We start from the raw sequence: 21,627 nt of genomic DNA, 5'->3' as shown, positions 1-21,627 counted from the left end.
TGTTGAACCTATAAACCTTCTCCATGTCCGTGCCACCACCATGTTGCCCGACTGAAAGAAGCTGCCATTTCTGTTGCACACTAGAAACCTCAATCATCAAATGAAATAAAAATAAAACGAAACTCGCTTGTTATAATTATAAATGACTTGCTTCTAGCTTCTGACCTGCTCCTCAATACTAGTTTGACTTGATGTTATTCATCAAGTAAACATTACTCTGTCATTCATGAGCTCGAGACTTGTAATTATGATATTTTTGACTCCACTTGAAGGACACATACAGTAAACACAGCAGTAAAGTGTGTGTGTGTGAATGAGGAAGCTGCTTCATAGACACGCCTATTTTACACACGTCACTCAAACACAGAACCAGGAAACTATTTCAGCTCCTCAGTTCAGAGAAACAGAAACTGAAGTGTTGTTGAGCTGTTGTGTGTTTGTGTCTCTCTGTATTCATGCAGTAAAATGGCAGAAGCCAGAATTTCAGTGGATCAGAATGAGTTCACGTGTCCAGTGTGTCTGGATCTCCTGAAGGAACCAGTGGCTATTCCCTGTGGACACAGTTACTGTAAGATCTGTATTACAGACTGCTGGGATCAGGAGGATGAGAAGAGAGTCTACAGCTGCCCTCAGTGCAGACAGACCTTCAGTCCAAGACCTGCTTTAGCTAAAAACACCATGCTAGCTGAACTGGTGGAGAAACTGAAGAAGACTAAACTTCCTGCTGACTGTTACGCTGGATCTGGAGACGTGGAGTGTGACGTCTGTACTGGAAGAAAATACAAAGCCGTCAAGTCCTGTCTGGTGTGTCAGGAATCTTACTGTCAAACTCATTTAGACCGTCATGAGGAATATCACTCTCGTAAACCACACAAAGTGATTGATGCCACTGGACGACTGCAGGACATGATCTGCCGTAAACATGATAAAGAGCTAGAAATGTTCTATGTCACTGATCAAGAATGCATTTGTTTGCGGTGTAAAGAGTATGAACATAAAAACCACAAAACTGTATCAACTGCAGCACAGAGGACAGAGAAACAGGTATGAGCTGAGAGAGATTGATCACACAGAAATGAAAGTGTCTTCATTTACTCACTCATTTACTCATGTTGTTCCAAACCGATTTGACTTCTATGGAATGTAAAAGATGATGTTTTGAAGAATGTATAAACATATAAATGGCAAAGGTGTAATTACACTATTCAGCACAAACAGGGCCGTGTTCACATTAGCAGATAATGAGTTGCCATGAGAACGACTGACATCTCTCTCTTTTCATACAGATTACATAACCAGAGAATATTTGTTTTCATTTTGAATTAGATAATTTAAAAGTAGAGACTTAAATGTTTATAAAGATATATTGCTCATGTCTGTGTGACTAGTATTCGCTGAGTGTTGTTTAAGTTTAGAGACGTGCTCCAGAAAAAAAGTTCACGGAGACGGAGAGGCAGAAATCATACTGTTTAATTTCTTTATTTTACAAAAGCACAATGTTTTGTTTCAATTGTGAGTGAACACATAAATAAGTAGACATTTTATTGTTTATTTTTTCATATTTCTTATGCCTGCACGAGTATTTTAAGTCTATTTTGCTGCTATGTGAAGAGAATCAAGCAAAACGCGTCGGCTTTGTTTGTCGGCCCCAGAGGGTTGAAGTTAATATATTTTTAATGTACAACTTCATTATTACAATATATTTTAGTTTATCATAAATGCTTGTCTGTACATATGACAGTACACTTTAACTATATTTTAAAAACAATAGAAGTAATTATGAAATTACATATGAAGAAGTACTTAGAAATCACTGTTAAGTTCAGCTAATTGCTTTAAATATAAATTTAAACTATAATACATTTTAATTTAATGGCAATTAACATGCAACTACGTGTCTGTAAACATTACGTTCAGTTCACACTGAAGTATATTCTTTTAAAGTATATTATTTACATGCACTTTTAAAAGTACTTCTTTTTTTAAAGGACCAATTTTGATTCACAAATCAAATCATTGATCAACTCATGTACGCAGAGCCCAAATCAAAGATGATGACGTCAATAACATCAAACTTCACTGATGCTTGTGTGATGACTTCATGATGTTTAGTCATGTGACATGCAAGAACCAATGAGATTGTGTCGTCATATTTTATTTGGCCTCTGTAAACAGCTGAGACATTCTTCAAAATATCTTCTGTTGTGTCTCACAATAGACAGAAAGTCATAAAGGTTTGGAATGACATGAGGGAGAGTAAATTATGACAGAATTAAAACTTTAGGGTGAAGTATTCATATAAAACTAGGCACTGATGAAATACTGCTGACATTTCAGTTTCATATTCATTCATAATCTCATTTCAGGAAACTATGAATCAGTGGTTTGAACCTACAGTATAAACTCACCATGCTAGATCTTTAACCCTTCACCAATTCTGGATTCATGTAGCTTTAATTTTTGTGCTAGTAGTTTTATGTGTCATTCCCTGTTATTGGTTTGTCCTCCAGAAACAGCTGAAGGAGACGCAGATGAAGATTGGTCAGAGAATCCAGCAGAGACAGAAAGATCTTCATCAGCTGAGAGAGGCTGTGGAGTCTCATAAGGTGAGTCTGGAGAAGAAGAGAAGTGTGAGACGTCTCAGTTTGGACTCACTGAACTCACTGTGTGATTGTGATGTGTGTGTAACAGCGCTCTGCACACACAGCAGTGGAGGACAGTGAGAAGATCTTCACTGAGATCATCCGCTCCATTGAGAGAAGCCGCTCTGAGGCGACACAGCGGATCAGAGATCAGGAAAAGACTGCAGTGAGTCGAGCTGAAGGACGACTGGAGCGACTGGAGCAGGAGATCAATGATCTGAGGAGGAGAGACGCTGAGCTGGAGCAGCTTTCACACACACACCATCACATCCAGTTCCTGCAGGTAACAGAGATCTAGAAGAACTGGATCATAGTGAACTTGAGCAAGAGACTCACAGAGAAACATTTCATGAGAGCAGAATGAGACTAACTTAAGCAGGGCAAAAAAACACTCTAAAGCTCAGCTATTTGTATTTAATAAAAACATTAAACTATTCCACATTCATTTAACTGCAAATAACATGTAATTAAGTTTCTGAAAACATTACAGCCAATCTGCACTTATATATTTTTAAAGTATATTATTTCTGTTACAAGTACGATACTTTCTTTTTCACAAGGAGTGTAAGTGTGAAATACTAGAGTTTGTAGCATTAAATGATGAATATGAGAAGAATGTGCTGATTGTGTGAAAGTGCTGGATTGAAGCGAGTCACTGAAGAGAAGTGAAGTCAACAAGAGCCGCTCAGATCTGATATAGTGCAGGTTATTGGCTGAAGTGTGGAGATGATGAGTTTTGATTTCTGTTTTCTGTAGAGTTTCCAGTCTCTCTCAGCACCTCCTGAATCTACAGACGAACCCGACGTTTCCTTCAGTTCTCTCTCCTCTTTTGATGACGTGAGAGAATCTGTCCGTCAGCTGAGAGACAAACTGGAGGATTTCTGCAAAGAGGAGCTCAAGAAGATCTCTGATAGAGGTAAAGTCCTGCGCCTCGTTTATACAGACGTGTGGAGAATGATCCGAATTATGAACGTACAACAGTTTCTGAAATATTCCTATGATTTATAAAACATGCGCACAAATAATTTTCCTAAACGCATCCCACTTTATAAATCACAGTTCATCTTTAATTCAAGTGCATCAACTCTACAGAACAGCCACAAACATCCCTTGATGGTTTACAAGTAATAAATACTTATGTATTTAAATTGAAATCCATTGAAATTTAGGATTGAATCCGATACGTGTGTTTTATATATGAGGAATCTGGAGATTCTTCTGTTCTCAGAAATGAGTCCTGCATCATCTAATATCAGATTAGAAACGTCTTAGAAATGGATGTATTTTATCTTGTCATTTCTCTTCACACTGTTCGTGTCTGTTTATTTCCACAGTCACATTCACCAACATGAATCCCAAGACCAGGAACGACTTCCTACAATGTAAGTCACTGAGAAACAAGCAGAAAAACTCACTGAATGTGTTCATGTTCTTCCTGTAGAAGGAGAAATAAACATGATAGAAGAGTTTTATAATTGATCATGTAAATGATGATTTGCACAGGATATCTGATCAGCTGCACTGAGACACTGATGATACATTGTTCAGATACATTAAAAGATCAGACAGATTCATAATTCCTGATTCTGATGTGTTTTCTCTCCATCAGATTCCCATCAGCTGACTCTGGATCTGAACACAGTGAATGAACACCTCAGTCTGTCTGAGAGGAACAGAGTGATTACTGACACTAACACACAACAGTCGTATCCTGATCATCCAGACAGATTTGATCAGTGGTCTCAGGTGTTGTGTAGAGAGAGTGTGTGTGGACGCTGTTACTGGGAGATTGAGTGGAGTGGATATAATGGTGTGTATATATCAGTGTCATATAAGAGCATCTGCAGGAAGGGATGGGGTAATGAGTGTGTGTTTGGAGGTAATGATGAGTCCTGGAGTTTGTTCTGCTCTTCCTCCAGATACTCATTCTGGCACAATAACAAACACACTTCTCTCCCTGTAAAGTCCGTCAGCAGAAGAATAGGAGTGTATGTGGATCACAGTGCAGGAACTCTGTCCTTCTACAGCGTCTCTGACACAATGAGCCTCATCCACACAGTCCAGACCACATTCACTCAGCCGCTCTATCCTGGGTTTAGGGTTTGGTCTGGATCATCAGTGAAACTGTGTTGATGTTTCAGAATAGACTGTAGAGAGATTTTACCCAGAATACATTGAGCTGATAAATCAGTAACAGTGAGATGTTAATGAGATTTTAATTTTCATTAATATAGCTGAACTTCTGCTACTGAAATAACACATCAGAATAAATGTGTGAGTAGTTGATATGAGGGACATTGTGTCTTTTGGCATATGTTTATGACAGGATATGTCCAAATATGGGGGTTTTATGATGCCCCTATGGTATGTGAAATTTGCCCCATGTGTGGTTCTGGGGGTTTATGTGTGTGTGTTTTATGACTGCAATCTGCTTGGTGTGACAAGGAAGTGAATGTTTGTTTTTTTACAGGGATGTTTTTATTATTGGTGGATAATGTCCACAGATTGGTGAAATTATGAACATGAAGAAATTTGTTATGGATTTGTTTTTCAGATTTCACGACAGCGTCCATAATGTCTGTGGGAGAGAATTAAAACAGGGTAAATGAAATTAAGAAATAGCATTGACAAATTAAAAAGCATATAAAATAACAGATATGTGAAATAAGATGAAATTTATTGAAGTATATGCATTTAAAAGTATGTTTTAAACATGAGTCGAAGTGAGCTTAGCTGAGATGAAATGAGACTGTCTTTGTTGTCTCTAACTGCTGACGTCCACAGCTCTTTGAATCTTTCGGAGCTGATGAAATGTTACAAATTAGGTTTTAAAAATAAAAGCATTGCAGATAAATAAACCATATAAAATATATGAAATAAGATGAAATTAATTTAAGTATAACTATTTTTAAAGTTAGTTTTAATCTTTTAAACACCATGTTGAAATGATACTCTGTTTGATGATGTCCTTTTCCTCGATGAGTTTAAGAAATAAATCCATTAGGCTATTGTTAAATAAATAAATAAAAACATTTAAAAAAAAAATATATATATATATATATATATGAGATAAGAGTATTTTAATCTAATACACACCGTTATACAGCCTTACATAGATAAATAAACCATAAAATAGTGAATAATAGTTCATATTATTTGAAATAAGATGTTAAATGATCAAGTGTAAGTATTTTAATCCAATACATCAGTGATATTTCTAACATTTAAACTTAGAACACATTATTAGAACACCCTTTGACTTTATGAATACACATAAATGACAGCTTAATGATTTTTTAAAATATTTTGTGCATTTATTTGAAGACTGCATACCATTTTTGACACGTGTTACCATACTTCTTTGGCAATATTAAAGGTTTTTATGAAATATTATTTATATTTTTTTCAGCACATGTAGTCAGAGTTACAGAAAATAATAATAGTGCAACAAATAAGGAGATTATGTTTTTTTTATTTTTTTTTATCAGGTTTGTTAAAAGTATGCTTGAAATATGTTAGTTCATCTGCGCTACCATGTGTTTGCTATAACAATGAAAATATTTGAAAAACCTGTTAAAATCAAGTAATGATGCAATCCTTTAAAGCTTAACGTTGAGTGCATCAGAATTAAATGGATGTAAAATTAGTATCATATGTGACATTTTATTTAACGTGACAGAAAAAAGACAGTGACACCAATGACACAATGAATCACCAATGACACACATAAGACCAAAGATCATTATTCTTCAACTAAGTAGATGAGACTAAATTGTTACATTTGGTATACAATCTAAATGAATAGCTTTGAATAAAGTTTATCTATAAATGGGTGTCACGGGGGTTCTCCCATAAGAAAAGAGACACCAGTAACACCAGTGACAATTTTCCTGAAAAATACCACATCTTGTCAATCATGGTATACTAACTACATGAAGCTGTTTATTCCATAAGTATTCTAGTTTATTTTTTATTATTTATTTTTTTACAACTCCCTAACAGTGAAGTAGGTCATACCAGTGAGTTCAACTAAAGCTTCATATGAAATCATGAGATAAATGAGAAGATTTTTGATAACTGAAAAGAGGCCATGGGTCTTTCTTCATAGATATTCATGAATTTGGAAGAAGGAAGTCGTGTGAAGTCATCAGTATGATATTTATTTTAAAATATTAGATTTTTGTTGAACGGTAACACCAGTGAGACCACTACTTTCAAATATTAAAAATCAAATATTGCCACATAGATGGCTCAAGACGCCATAATTGTTCAAATAACATATTGTTTTATTTTAAAATGTGAAGAAATTGTAACCCTAAAGTGTTTTTCAAGTGTGATATTTCTGTAAAGGCTAAGGACAGAAAATGGACATTGCCATAAAATGACCCAGAAATGATTTTGCATAAATTTAACCCGAGCTATTATTTTACATAACAGCATCTGTTCAAAACTTTACAATTTTAAACCAAAAACTGTGCTTAGTCGTCTTAGATCTTATTTATCCAGAGATATTCAAACAGTATTTTGTCCACCGACAGACACCAGCGTGATGTATTCGTGTGGGATGATTTTTGTCTTTCACGTATAGGCTATCTTAGCATGTGGGGGACGTGCGTATGTAACGTTATGTATGTATTTGTATATGCGTGCGTGTATGAAAAGGTATCCTAAATGAAAACTGTGCATCCCAGTGTCACAAAAAAGACTTGTAGGCTATACCAGAGCCATAGAGAGAGAGAGTTGCGACACTCCCATAGACCTCTGTTGTAAATAATGGCGGCGCTTTTAACCGCCTACTTCCGGGATATGAAGATCGGAATAGTTCCAAACACTGTCATTTGGGCGTTGGACACCATTCACTTACATTGCTGCGCGTCGAGTTGTTCCAGAGTTAAGTTGCCGAAATATCGACCTCTTTTGAATTGTCAACTGTCTATATTGTATCAGAGGCCCTTTGCGATGCTTATACTGGTCTTCATTTGTACATGCACAGCGTAATTATTTATATTTTATGTTGGTTGTTTCAACCAATTTTCAAGCACTGCCTGCTAGCTAACGTTAGTTAGCTAGCGCGACTTCGTCAGCTAAGAGTTCGGTAATGAATCGCTACCACCTTTATAGCAACTTTTATTTATTTAATTTTTTGGGATATACTAACTTTTCATTATGTTATTATTGTCTTGAGTGAAGCGGCTTGTGAGAACAATGCTGGACCTTTAGGATTGTTATGGCCATCACCAGTCCTGTCTGTTTCATGGATCACCTGCCCCTGGTTTTTGTTTTTCTTGTTCACACACACAAGCACACATTTTTGTTGTCTGTCATTGTTTAATAAAAAATATTTTATTTGAAAACCTTCATTTGTATCAGCCATGCTTAAATTCGTTTTTAATCTGTTATAGTTTTGATAATGTGTATGGCCTTAATCTTAAAATAATATTCTTAGTCTTAACATGATCATGTTTCACGTTGTGGTCCTGGGGGTGGCCACTTTCATCAGAAGAAGTGAGCTAGCTTCTAAGCGAATTCTGAACTGACCGCCACGGCAGACCTCTTTGCGTGATCACGAAGGTAGGCTAATGGCTGAATCAAAATTTATAAGCAAAATCACGGGAATCAATAGCCTAATACAGCCCAGTTGTGCTAAAATAAATATCATGAGACGTCCATCATCAGATGAATGATATGGAAAAGTTAAGTTAGAGCCGCTAAAGCCAGTGCTACTACCCATGCGAACATGAACACTAAGCTTTTCCCTCCAAAAATATAGCTTAAAACTTATCTCCAAATGCAAAACTGACATTAACAAAATGCAATAATGCAATAACAGCTGAAAAAGTACTTGGGTGTGTGTTTTATTTTATATTTACCGTTCAATAATGCAATCGCTGCTGTCTGTCCCATAGAAGAACATGACAGCCAGCGTACGTTTTGGAACTATTGGGGCTTACATGAACCACGTGACAGCCATAGCGGCGACATCAAAGAGTGTCACAACTCTCTCTCTCTATGGCTCTGGGCTATACTGTATATGCATTATAATTAGATTTTCCACTTTAAAGTGTTAGTTTCTTTTGTTCGGGATTTTTTGTAAAGATTTTTTGTAAATAAAAATCTGTACATTTATTCACGTTTCTATTATTTTTGTCTATTTAAATTCTATTTACAAACTCACCACACACACACACTAATGGCCAATAACTGTAATTTATTGAAAGCCATCTCTTTTTCTGAAAAAGATGACACCTTACACTTGAAGAACGCACATTGTTTTAGAATTTTACAGTCAAAAACAAATTATGTGAAAATCACCAATTGTAGCTTCAGGTTCTAAAGGGTTAATTCACTGTTCTCAAACCAAGCTCATGCTCCACTCGTCACACATGGTGGTAACCCCCAGAAAAACAAAATACCAGACACTTTTCTAAACTATAGCAAAACTAAACATTAAACATTACTAAATCTCCCACTTAACATTAATCTGGTACAAAACAATTTTAGCATTTACTCTCTTTTTAAGTGTCATGGCAAAGCATGCTGGGGAATAGAGATCCCAGCCCAGTTTCAGTTAAATTTAAGTTTGTTTAAATTAAAAGAAACAAGTGCATAGAACTCAAAACAATTAAACAATTCAACTTAATTAAAATGTGTGAACTCAAAAGAAAAGAAAGTTCTTAATACTCATAAAAGTTAATTTGATTGAACTAATTTGTATAATTTAAGTTGGCCCTACTCAACCAATTCATTATTTTGAGCGTTAGAGTTTACAGTGTATCTTTTAGAAAATCAGCACACATACTGTAAGCCTCTGTAGTCCATGACGAAGCATAAGTAAACTTTGTCTTGAGTGAATATTTGTGAATTAAAATCAGTGCTTATGCACGTTGTAGTCTTTGAAAACAAACACAATTTTCTCGGCTTTTGATTAAAATGTTGTTGTTTTTTATGAAACTTACCCACATTTAAGTGTTGATAAAAAAAAATAATGCCTAAAGCTACAGGGGATCTGTTATTTTGATATATTGTATGTTCAGATTTTCATTCAACAAAATATTCTGGGGGCCATGAAAGATTTGTGAAAATGATTTAAAGGTCCCGTTTTTCCTGTGTTTTTGAAGCTTTGATTGTGTTTACAGTGTGCAATATAACATGTGTTCATGTTTCTCGTGTAAAAAAAAAAACAGTATTTTTCACACAATTTACTTATCTGTATACCGCTGTTTTCACTGTCCTAAAAACGGGCTGATGACTTCCTTGTTCTATGAAGTCCCTCCTTCAGAAATACGTAACGAGTTCTGATTGTGCCAGCGGTTCCTGTGTTGTGATTCGACAGCAGCTTAGCGCACGTTGCCCGGAAAGGTCACGCCTCTTACCATAAAGTGGAGATGCATGCGCTCAGTGTTATTGTAAACATGTCTTTAAAGTCCCACTCCGATCATATTTATGAGCTATTTTTAAACATTCTCAGTGGTCTTTAAATGATGATTATGCCGTTTTTAGCCAAAATCACAAAACCTGTGCCGTTTTCTGGGACTTTGCTTCAGCAGAGCGGCAGTAGCTCATTAGCAATTCGCCTCTGCGTTGTGGGCGGAGCCGTTGGCTGAAGCGAGATACATAGGCAGCAACAGCCTCTTTCTGTCTTTCTTTCTTTCTGTCAACACAGAAAACATTTCATCACTGGATAGTTTTTTTCGTTTAATTAAAGTGTTGTTTTATGTCAGCTGAATGTCCGGAACGCTTTTCAGAGAAGATAAGGCAACTTATTTAGCACAATTCACACCCAGCGGCAATTCAGAAAAAGAAAAAAAAATCTCCGAATGCTCCACATGAAACTTTGGTCTTCCGACCTTTTACCGCCGTGTCGATTTATTTTGATTAATATGTGCGAGGGAGAGAGAGCAAGACAGCGCTTAGTTTGGAGACGGTGAGGTCTTGTTTACATTTTCGCCTGACTCCGAAGACAGAGAGTGCGCGCGCGCGCGTCCGGGTCTCTCTCTCTGCTCGTTCTTTCAGTTATAAACATGTCCTGTCACAAGCGCAGCAGTTCATCTACATTACTCACCGATCAAATAAGACTTTGGCGGGACAAAAATTCACTTTGGCGGGCGCTAAAACAAGTTCAATGCAGGAAAATTCATGCGTGAATTTAACTGAGTAGTACATGACCATGCACTCGCACAAATGCGACCACATAAAATTTTAACTCGCACATTCTCAAAAAATGGTCGCAGTCTGGAACCCTGGAACGTAATCCATTCATCTCTCACAGCAACATGTTTTGGTAAAGCATGAAAGCTAATACCAATATCTCTCCTCTTAGCATTGCAACCCGCTACCGCACATAGGTATTGATCCGCCATCGTCTTCTCTCAACCCGTTCTCATCTCAGGGCGTCATATAAGGCCGTTTTGTCACGTCCTTCGGCGTTTTCTGCCCACGCATATAGCACCCTTTTGCGTATAGATGACACGCACATGGCTTTCAACCAACTTCAATGTAAAACCATCCGCGATGTAATTACACGCTCAGGGCTTCGCCAGTCGTCAATTCACCTCAACATTGACCGACTGCACAGACTAAAGACGTTTTCAGCAACGACTTATGTTTGCTCTATGATTAGGATTGCCTACACCTAATATAGGAGGTCATTGTTTTCCATTATTTATCTTTTGAGAGGAGATATTCGCCATTTTCAACACCCTTATCGTCTGTGAGAGACGCTCGCGGCTTAACCACCTCCAATGCAACCCACCCGCGTTTTACAGGACGCAGTTGGACTTTGCTAGCCAATCCAAGTGCGTGATATCAGACGCTTTCAGCAACAGTAGCATGCGTAGGCTACAATTTCGTTAAGTTTTAAATAAGCCTGTGGTAGCCTACTCAATTTAAACGTGAATGTGTGCTAGGTATCCTAACTAAAAACACGACAATATAGGTTCCATCATCCCTTAATTGCCCGCAGGAGTATATTGGCCGAATTCAACACGCACCCTTTATCGTGTGTGAGAGACGCTCATGGCTTTCAACCATCAATGCAACCCACGGGCGTTTTACAGGACGCAGTTGGACTCGTTGAATATGGACGCTTGGCCAGGACCCCTTGGCGTCACTTTTTAACGCACTGGGTATACCTTTGGCGTCATTTTTCAACGTGCAGGGTAGTCTGTTTGACTTCTATAGAACTCTGAACCGGAGCCTGCGGCGTTGAAATTTGACGTCTTGGGTAACACCGCAACCCGTCTGCTGTGCTGTGTATGGGTCGAGGCTACAATAAATACAAATAAAAAGGAATAGACTACAATAAATGATCTATGCCAGGGCTAGTCAAATGGCGGCCCCCAGATGATATTTATCTGGCCCTCCAACTGGTTTTTGATGTTTAAAAACCCTCGCAATCTGATATCAAAGTGCCCTCTCTGCGCAAAGGTTTAGCGCGTTCGGCAACCGCATTCAGCGGTGAGTTTAACAACGCACATGGTGTGCAACCGCATTCAGCGGTGAGTTTAACAACGCTCAACTGCAGGTAAAACGGCATTCAGAGGTGAGTTTAACCAAAACAACGCTCAACTGCAGGTAAAACTGCATTCAAAGGTGAGTTTAACAACGCTCCACGGCGTGCAAGTAAGCAGTTTAAGCGTTTTCTTGTCATAGGAACTGGTACATAGGTACACTGCTTTAACTAGAGCATGCTGGGTAACGTATTTTTATCGGAGGTTTGTTGATGTTAATAAATATATATAATATGCTACGATTGTGTTCAATTAATATTTTATTTTTTATTTTATTTTTTATTGATTAAATCCTCTAAATGAATAACGCTGACGTCACTGTATGGGGCGATCCCAGGGTCCATTGCGATTTCCCACTTGGTAAGTAGAAGAGTTAATTAATAGAGATTGATACTATTCTTAAATTTACACATCTAAAAACTGTTGAATCAGGACAAGAAGTTGTGTTTATAACCTTTAGATGTGTAAGGTGGCAATTTCGTATGACGGTAAATAATAGAAGGCATTATAAAAATATAGCTTGCTGCACCAAATGTGCAGGCTAGCAAAGTTAGCTAATTGAATTCAAGTTCATTTTTGTCGCATATAATCATCATGTATCATACTGGGGAATGTAATATTTTCAGTATTACATTAGCCCACAACTATTATCCAATATTAGAAATGTTCAGATGAAGAACAGTTGCCAGATTGGTTTGTTTTACAGCCTAATTGTTTAAAATCCACGCAAAATTATATAATTAACACCCAAATAAATCTATAATTAACAATACAAATTAATTCATAACTACTAAATTGTGGCTCATCACAATTTTTCAATATGAAATAAAACAATTAATGTGTATAATTAATGTAACAAGTAATGCTGTCATAACTTATTGACTGATTTATATATATATATATATATATATATATATATATATATATATATATATTAGAAGTTCTGATGTGGCTTTGTTTGGAATTTTTTTTTTTTTTTTTTTTTTTGAAATAGAGCAAAACTTACATTTATTGACAATTTTTGTCTAATTTCTATCTAAAATGTAATTAACAATATTCACTTCTTGTTTATTGAGAAGGAATATCACATACAATTTAGCCCATTCTGGCAACACAGATGAAGAGAATACTGGTGTAAAATGTTCAATTCTGTTTTTTTTTTTTCTTTTTCTTTAGGTCCCTCTTCGGCAGCTTCAAAAATTATTTTTAGCCTTACCCCCTTAACATAATTCAAGTGTACTGTATGCTCTTTTTCAGTCCGGCTTGTACCTGTGGAGATGCCTGACAAAATCTGTGGTTGTTCACCAGAGTTATTGAGGGTTAGTCCAGGAAAGATTGTTGCTGTGGTCACAATGAATGGTAAGAAATGTGAAGAACTTTATTTTGTCCTGTTTGAGAAGCATCTTTAAAATAAATATATATCCATACGCGACTCCCTACAAGTTTGACATAGATATAAAACTAAAAATATATGAAGTATACAAAGTAATATATAAATAGTACAAAGAACCCAAACCCTGGTTTACATTACAGTGGATGTGTTTTTGATATTTCCAGGATGACATGATCGAACCATGCCCGAGTTAATTTGTGAGGCATGCCAATCCACTTGGACTGCTGGAGTCGATGCCCTAAACAGAAGTGACTACTGGCCTGCAACCCTTCAATTTGCCACAGTTTATGCCACAGATGTCTTTTTTTCATTTGAAGAAATGAAGATGGCGGCACCAGGACTGTCCTGCCAAGCATTTTTAAGAATACTGAATCAGCCAACGGTCCGCTTTGGTCGTGTGAGTATTGAATTTATCTATCCTGCAGTGTTGTTGATATCTTTGAGTTGTTGGTTGATAAGCAAGATCTCAGCAGACAGTTTTCTGAAAAGTTTTTTTGAGTGGGAGGCTGTGAGATTTGAGGTGGACAACATATGCAAGGAAGAGCCCTTCAACTGTCCTGCATGCACCCTAGATATGCTTGCAGTTTCAGTTGATGGAAACCGCAAGCATTACCGTTTCAAGAATGCTGCTAGCTACTCCAAACTGTGTATCACAGTGTTTGTATTAATAAGAAAACATAGCTCTTTAATGTGAACTAAGAAATCTCAGATTTTAAGTTATAAATTGTTGTCAATCATCAATTGTTGTTTTTTTGTTTTTTTAGATCTGAGGAACAGGCCATCTTTGAAGGCGTCTTCATAGCCAAGGATGAAGACGTAAAAAGATTTGTAGACCACATTCACAACACAACCAAACATGTAAAATTCTAGATGATAATTAGACTACAGCACTATAATAACCTCTTTCTGAAGAGTTTGTTTAGGAGAGTCTTATTTTCATCAACAATTTTCCATATTGTAGTTCAGTGGAAGAAGTGTTTGTGGAGGGGAGTGGTCAGCAGCCAGAGATACCTCATAAAGATCTGCCAGCAAGGTAGACGAGGAGGGATTGGAGCTTGTGGTGTGTCGGCACAGAGTCCTGCTCCAGAGCTCCAGCACCTTCTTAACATGAAGCCATTCCTTTCGGTATTTCATGCCAAAGCCCATGATTTTAAATACGAGGTAAGGAAGTGTTGCTATGTGATAGAATCGTATTATCTAAACTGAACATCTGCAAACATCTGTTTATTTTTATTTTTTTATTCTTAACCAGGTAAAATGGAGTGGGGCATATCAGGACGGTGCTGGTTTAACACTAGGGGAGGAGGTGGAACAGTGCAATGCCTTCCTATCTAGGATTGCAGTAACCAGTAAGCATATGTCAAAAGCAGGTAAGATTACCACATACTGCACTAGTTACATCCTTACATAATACGTAGGAGGAATATGGTAACATCATATTTTCTTTGTTTTTCAGGATGCACAGACTTGCTGACTCTCATGGCCATGCGCTGGAATCAGCAAAAGTTCAACAATTTGGCTATCTCACTGACCTGCCGATATCAAAAGGTAATGACATCAGTAGAATTAATTTTAGATGTTCAGTACTGCATGTTAGCAGTGTATGAAGCTGTGCATTGAGCATTTGTTTTTTGTTTCTTACCACTGTTTGTTATTGTAGACCACAAAAGCTCTGCAAAGCCAGTTACAAAACCTAGAGTCCATGAAAGCGCAATTGACAGTGACAGCGAGCCAATTGGAAGAATGATGTAAAGGATTGGGCTGACGGTGAGGAAATGATTACTTGTAATACATTTAGTCACAAATAATTGTAATTGTTACTGTTTGTTGACTGCTTCTGACAAATCTGATACATAATGACACATAACCCACAATGCTTCAAATGTCATTCTGTAACCCCATACTATTTCAGAGATTCTTTGAAGGTTGATGTTTAATACAAATTATTTATTTATTTATCATAAATGCATTCCAGACTCTGTCGATCTAAGGACAAAGAGAAAGGCGTTTGACATCATCATGTCAGTAAGGAGACTTGAGGAGGAGCAGAAGATTCTTGTTGCAGAGATGGACCACCATTGGAAATCTCTTTCAACTCGTTCCGATACCCTCAGAGAGCTGTCCTGCTTGTTTTCCAGTGAGACAATGAAAAGTATGTATTTGTAATAAATTACATAAACATAGGGTTGCCCCGACCAAAGATTACTATTAGGGGGCAGCCCTAATAAATATACACAACAATGATGACTGTTTATAAAGTTTCTAATGCTGGTCTTATATTCTTGTGTTCCTCTTTTAAGATTCGCAATGTGGCCTAAGTGAAGAAGGTTTGAAAGGTCTGCAGAGCATCATCCTCAGAAAGTGGCATCAAATCAGAGAAATGAAGGTGCAAGCAAGAGACTGTTACCTGCAAGTTTTGTCTGGAGCAGAGGACATCAACTTCTTGTACAGTGCTTCAGCTGATGAGTACGACAGTGACTACGAAATATCTGATGATGGACTGTAATCTACAAGACAGTAACACCTTTCATACTTCTGGACAATGACCTTAACTATGAATATAAAGCATGTAATAAAATCTGCTTTTTATCACCATAAATATAACCAAAGTGTTACCTCTTCTTTCACATACATAGAAATGTGTGCATGCATGCATGCACTGTGTGGTACAGTAACTTTCATTAGTTGAACTGTAGGGTGCTGTATAACAATTGAAACCTGTTAAGAGACATGGAAGAAGCAGATTATAAGGAAGAACACCATAATGATGAGGAATTATTTTCTCCCCAACATAATATTCAATGTGCTTTCTGTGTAATCTAGTACAGGTTTCATAGTCAACTGATGTGATTCTGTGGTACTCAGAACATTTCACCACTCAATTGTGTAGATTTATCAGCTGTGACCTGATTAACAGTATAATGTTACAGTTTTCTGGATTGCTAAAACACATTTCTTGAAACTCACATTCTCAAAACCTTAAACACAAAACCAAATTTTCAAACCACATTCAGAGAACATCTGACTCTTATGGCAAAATCAAACAATTGCCTCAAAACCATTTTATCTGTGCTCAAATCAAACAATGCTTTCAGATCATACACACATCAGTCAATATTATAAACACTACAGATCAACCGTTAGACACTACAGAGAAAAACGAAGAGCAGAATCCGAAACACGCAGTTACCGAAATAAAAGTATATCGTAACTAAGTAAACAAATTTTGCAATTGCGTAAAAAAAGTATAGTAATGACAACTTACAGTAGTAAGGTGAATAAATTGTATACTGCACTGCACTGCAAGTATAGTATTGTACTGAATATTGTATAGTATTGAAGGTCTGTATATTCAGCACTTTTTATACTGTGAAAATACAGTGACCCAACTGCAAAAGACAAAAAGGTTACAGTAAAAAACTCTAAATGAAAAGCGTTACAGTCACTCAGGAGAGTTGTGCAACTAGAGGAATCAAGGTCAGTGAGAGAGATTTTATTCTGCTTCAGCATCATGTCTTCATGTTGGTCCGGCCTGATGACTTCTTCCACATAACAATGTCATCTCAGGAAAAGGGAAAATCCCTAAAGCAGATCCAGCCTTGACAACATTGTTCACACCTTGCTCTTTCTCATCCTCCTCCTCTTCCTCTTTGTTCACCACCTATTTCACATACTCTTCTTCCTCCTCTCCCTCTTATATTGTTTCCATCCATTGTTGGTAACATTCAGTGTAACATTTTGAGTCAGTTTTTGCACTCTTAACTGACTTGTATGATGTACAGTTGGTTTGGTCTCATCATTAGAAATAAGTGAACAATTTTGAGTAGTTGTGTGTTAACGATGACACTGTGTTGTAGTTGTTTAACTTTTGCCTGCCCGTGTTTAGTGTTTTGAAACATAAATGTGTCAGTGCGAAATGAGTGAGTGAGAATGTGTTTAGAGTTTTGCCAAAAGAGTGCATGAGATTTGCAAACAGTGTTTTAACTACCTGAACTTGTTTAATGTTTTACAGAAAGAGTGATTTACTCGACAAATTCGATTAGGCTATTGATAATTTGGGAGGTTTAGTGTTTTAGCAATTCAGAAAAGGTCTATTTTACAACATTTTTAAAATATTACTGTATTTTTGTATTCCGAGTTCAGAGTCTTGCAATATAATCAAAACCTAACACAAGCATGATGTAAATATAGAAAAGGCGGGAAAGCAAAATAATGTTCAGATATAAATGTGACTCAATACAGTTTGTTGTCCATGATGAAGAGAGTACATATGTGTAGGTTTTACTGCCCTTCCTCCCCCAGGGGTCCCGTAGCACCCCTGGAAGAGCAAAAAACTGCACATTCTACAAAGTCTGCAAATGCAAAGTCTGATAAGTGTATAAAAGTGAAAATTGGTAGGACAATTATTTATGCTATGTTTAATACATAATGTTGGACAGAGATGTCTGGCATACATGGAAAGGTGTTAAAAAAGCATTTTAAAAAGTGCTCACAGTAAAATACCAAATTTCAGTCTGGCTCTCAAATATGTCAAAGAGGTATGTATAATGAACATATTTGGATGTCCCTTTGTTCATTAAAGATTGTATTTATTTAATTCCATTACTAAACGTTTTTAAACTACATTACCCATAAGCCTCTATCATTGTGTCCATGGGACGGGCGCTGTAAATTGTAGTTCATTGAAGTGTGTAGTTACACTATAGGGTTAGGATCTCGGTAAACGTGTAATTTCTTTCAATATAGCAATACCTTATTGTTAACTGACAGTATTACTGACAACATAACGCAAGCAAAACATAGTTTGCGATATGGAGCGCTTTTTATTCTGACCTAAACGTTAGTCCAACCACAGCTTGTCCTTCTGGGGCCATGGAAACGTCAAAGCCTCGTCACACTTGTCCATATATGGTATTTACAGGCTCTTCCGACTTTTGATGTACTCAAATCCAGGATATTTATTTATTTTGTTGTTATTTTTCATTGAAAGATATACAACAACGCTTTATTTCCATGATCATTTATGTATAAGTTCTGCAATAAAAATAAAAAAATAAAAAAACAGACTCTTCCCAGTTCTGACTGAAGATAGGCTATGTAACCTATGTTATGTAACCCTACAGGGATCTTACAGAAAGAAAATTACTCTTGATAGTTATTCTAGCATGCAGTATTTGTTTTAAACAGATGTAAGTTAATCTCTTAATCAAATAAAATGCGTCTGTAACATTTAAAGATGATTGCGCTCACACTTTGTACTAATTTCCCAAAATGTATTGATATGCCAAACTATTTAAAGACTTTAATTTTTCTTTTCTTAAAAAAAAAAAAAAAAACCCAGGAGATGCAAGGCTGCCACCAGAAAATACATTATTTTCTTCCCTTTGAAGAACACTTTGCCCCCCAAAATAAAAACAATATATATATTTACATGATTAATTTTACATTATTTTGTAAAAAGGCAAATATAAATAGGTAATTACAATTATAAATGTTAAAGGAATTAATATCGGAAATTGTAGGATTACAACATTTTAATATCTTTAGGAGTATTCTGTGGTATGTATTCATGGCTGGCATACCAAACAAATAGTTCAAGTAGACTTACCTAAACTATATAATTTTTTTTTTTTAAAGTACAAATAATGCCTTTGGGAATGCCATTATGCCAAACAGCACTCATTTTCTCCCTTATGATCTCCATGGCACACTTCCTGGCTGTTGTGCAGTTATTGAAAATGCAAAAGTTTTTTTTTTTTTACACACCATTAAGAAAATAAACACAAAAAGAGACTGGGTATTGTGCAAAAAACTTTAATGAACAAAAGCAAGAGAAAAAGAAAAAGAAAAGAAAAGAAAAAACTCACAAAAAAAAAGAAAAGAAATTAAGGGTGCTTGAGTCCAGGTGACTAGGCTGTCATGCTGAAAGCTGGTTGGGATGTGGGGAATTAGGCATAACATGCAGGAATTCACTGGCAGGCTCCCATGTGTCATCCCAGGTTTTGCCACTGTAAAATATCATAAGTGCAAAAAAATTCATTAGAACACAGAGAAAAAAAAAAAAAGAAAAAAAGAAAAAAAAAACCTGTTGGGTTAAATTTAGAGAGTTCATTGAAATGTATTTATGTTTGTTAAAGTAGCATTAACCCTGGTTAAGCCCAGTAGTGGAATGCAACTGAGTACATTCACTCAATTTACGGTGTTTTTTCATTTTACACATTTTTATACAACATTGCATCTCACAGGAAACTATTGTACTTTTTACTAAACTACAATTGTCTGGCAGCTCTAGTTACACAATGTTCCACACAGTTCCTGTACATTGAAAGCCATGTATCTCAATTTACGGATTTCAAAATGTTTCTGATAAACTGAGGGATGAAGTTGTCATTAGTGGGAAGAGGAAAATCACATTTCCAACACATGTACAACAGGAAACAACTAAATTATGACACATAAGTGTTTCAGATGCTGAAAGATTAATTTATGTGTGCATGAAACACTGCTACTTTTGTAATGCATTACCAAGTGGATGTCCTGCTGCAGGCTCAATAAATAAGATAGTTCAGAGCTAGAGCTAGCCACTAGAGAACTTACTAGAAACAGTAAAACCAGATCACATCAGGACCATTTTATTGTCCATACATTGGCTGTCTGTCAGCTAATTTTAGAGTTCTATTAATTACTCAGCAAGTACTGAATGGTTCAGCTCCTCATTACCTACAATCCATTGTGTTAATCACAAAATTCCAGGATCTTACAAACAGAATATTCTAAATAAAGACAAGGAGGTAGATCATTCGCCCATTTGTCTTTAAAATTATGGAATAGTCTTCCGAGCATTCCAAATTCAGACACACTCTCTCAGTCCAGACTAAAGACAGTCCAGATATTTGTCTTTAGTCTGGACTGAGAGAGTGTGTCTGATTTTGGAATGCTCGGAAGACTATTCCATAATTTTTCATCATCGGAATGCATGTCCTAAAGGTTACAAGGGCCTACCTGCCGGATCTAGCTCTTCCAAATGCCTCCACCTCATCGCTATTTGCTTGAGTACTGAGAATTAAATAATAAATAAAATATGACTTACCACACAGTGCATGGCAACCAGTGGACTTTCAACTCGGCTTTCCCCTACACACAAAAACACGAATAATAATTATTTGAACTGTTTTAGCAATCACTGATTAGGGCATAACATATTGTTTTATTATCTTTGAAAGGTCAGAATCAGTAATTTAGACAAGAAAGCAGCCTAACAGAACACATTTTACCTCATTTATCCGTTCCCCAGTTATTCGATCAAAGAGGAAAACCTTCTGCCTACTACATTTTCGGCAACCTGAAATGATGAAAAGACACGGAAAGTTTATTAAGCCATGATGCCATGCTTTGTAGCTAAATCAGTTCAAATTTATAATTTCACATGTGAGGTAATATGCAGTACTTTTCATTTATGTCAAAGTAAATTTGTCCCTGTTTTTGAAAGCAAAATGTACAGGATTGGCTTTCCCAAAGTCCTCTTAGCTTAATGGTCCTTGCACACTGACTCTGAAATCGACGAATAAATATGTTTTGTCAATCACGTTTACACACTGCCGTCATAAAAAAATAGGATCGGGTTCGATTTTCTGCGTTTTTCGGATCAGTAGCAAGAATTTGGAATGGTGTTTTGACAATTCAGAGCCACCGAATGACGAATACGGAAAAACGCATACGAAAATTTCAGACTCAGTGTGGAAGGACCTTAAGTCAGGGACTGACATTAACCACAGGCCTTGGACATTGGCCACAGCTAAATAACTAAATACTGTGAACTGGCTACCAATGACCCGGTTAGCCCAATGAATCAAATTTACATGAAGTCAACTCTGACTGGGAGCAAATTTATTACCAGTGTGGGGTAAGATGTACCATGCAAAAGGTTACCTTTTCTTCTGTTCTTCACACGTGACCCTTCCTGACACAAAGACGTGGAAATGTAAGAGGCAGACGGAGATGGAAGAGAGACAGAGGGAGAATAGTGTGAAGAGGCAGAGGTGTTTGTCCTTTTCATTTGTTGAAAAGACTTAGAGCATGGCAG

The 21,627-nt window shown here is 36.6% G+C and overlaps 3 protein-coding genes across 5 annotated transcripts; 2 read left to right on the top strand and 1 right to left on the bottom strand.

Annotated features, from left to right (window-relative positions):
• LOC309510815 (tripartite motif-containing protein 16-like) lies at nucleotides 1-5,671 on the top strand. The gene is made up of 6 exons (XM_082185729.1): nucleotides 1-1,044; nucleotides 2,511-2,606; nucleotides 2,692-2,925; nucleotides 3,399-3,558; nucleotides 3,977-4,024; nucleotides 4,252-5,671. Exons 1-6 carry the CDS (start codon nucleotides 466-468, stop codon nucleotides 4,773-4,775), a joined length of 1,641 nt encoding a protein of 546 aa, XP_082041855.1. The 5' UTR covers nucleotides 1-465; the 3' UTR covers nucleotides 4,776-5,671.
• Nucleotides 5,672-10,080: 4,409 nt separating this feature from the next.
• LOC309512250 (uncharacterized protein) lies at nucleotides 10,081-16,156 on the top strand. Of its 3 annotated transcripts, XM_082187739.1 has the most exons (10): nucleotides 10,081-12,511; nucleotides 13,409-13,510; nucleotides 13,709-13,941; nucleotides 14,309-14,402; nucleotides 14,506-14,705; nucleotides 14,797-14,914; nucleotides 15,001-15,092; nucleotides 15,205-15,311; nucleotides 15,520-15,696; nucleotides 15,845-16,156. In XM_082187739.1, the coding sequence occupies exons 5-8, from the start codon at nucleotides 14,652-14,654 to the stop codon at nucleotides 15,289-15,291; spliced, it is 351 nt and encodes a 116-aa protein (XP_082043865.1). In that variant the 5' UTR covers nucleotides 10,081-12,511; nucleotides 13,409-13,510; nucleotides 13,709-13,941; nucleotides 14,309-14,402; nucleotides 14,506-14,651; the 3' UTR covers nucleotides 15,292-15,311; nucleotides 15,520-15,696; nucleotides 15,845-16,156. The 3 variants fall into 3 exon arrangements, with proteins under 3 accessions (XP_082043865.1, XP_082043866.1, XP_082043864.1); XM_082187740.1 differs by lacking the exon at nucleotides 10,081-12,511 and having other exon boundaries at nucleotides 13,304-13,510; nucleotides 14,309-14,360; XM_082187738.1 differs by lacking the exon at nucleotides 10,081-12,511 and having other exon boundaries at nucleotides 13,304-13,510.
• Nucleotides 16,157-19,342: 3,186 nt separating this feature from the next.
• LOC309512274 (uncharacterized protein) lies at nucleotides 19,343-21,627 on the bottom strand. The gene is made up of 4 exons (XM_082187793.1): nucleotides 21,474-21,627; nucleotides 20,819-20,886; nucleotides 20,635-20,678; nucleotides 19,343-19,552 (listed from the first exon to the last, which is right to left on the bottom strand). The coding sequence occupies exons 1-4, from the start codon at nucleotides 21,598-21,600 to the stop codon at nucleotides 19,462-19,464; spliced, it is 330 nt and encodes a 109-aa protein (XP_082043919.1). The 5' UTR covers nucleotides 21,601-21,627; the 3' UTR covers nucleotides 19,343-19,461.

This window comes from Leuciscus leuciscus (assembly GCF_965113295.1).
Source record: "Leuciscus leuciscus genome assembly, chromosome: 1".
In the NCBI taxonomy this organism is placed as follows: Eukaryota; Metazoa; Chordata; class Actinopteri; order Cypriniformes; family Leuciscidae; genus Leuciscus; species Leuciscus leuciscus.
Note: the sequence above shows the minus strand (reverse complement) of the source record. Positions and strands in the feature narration are given on the sequence as shown.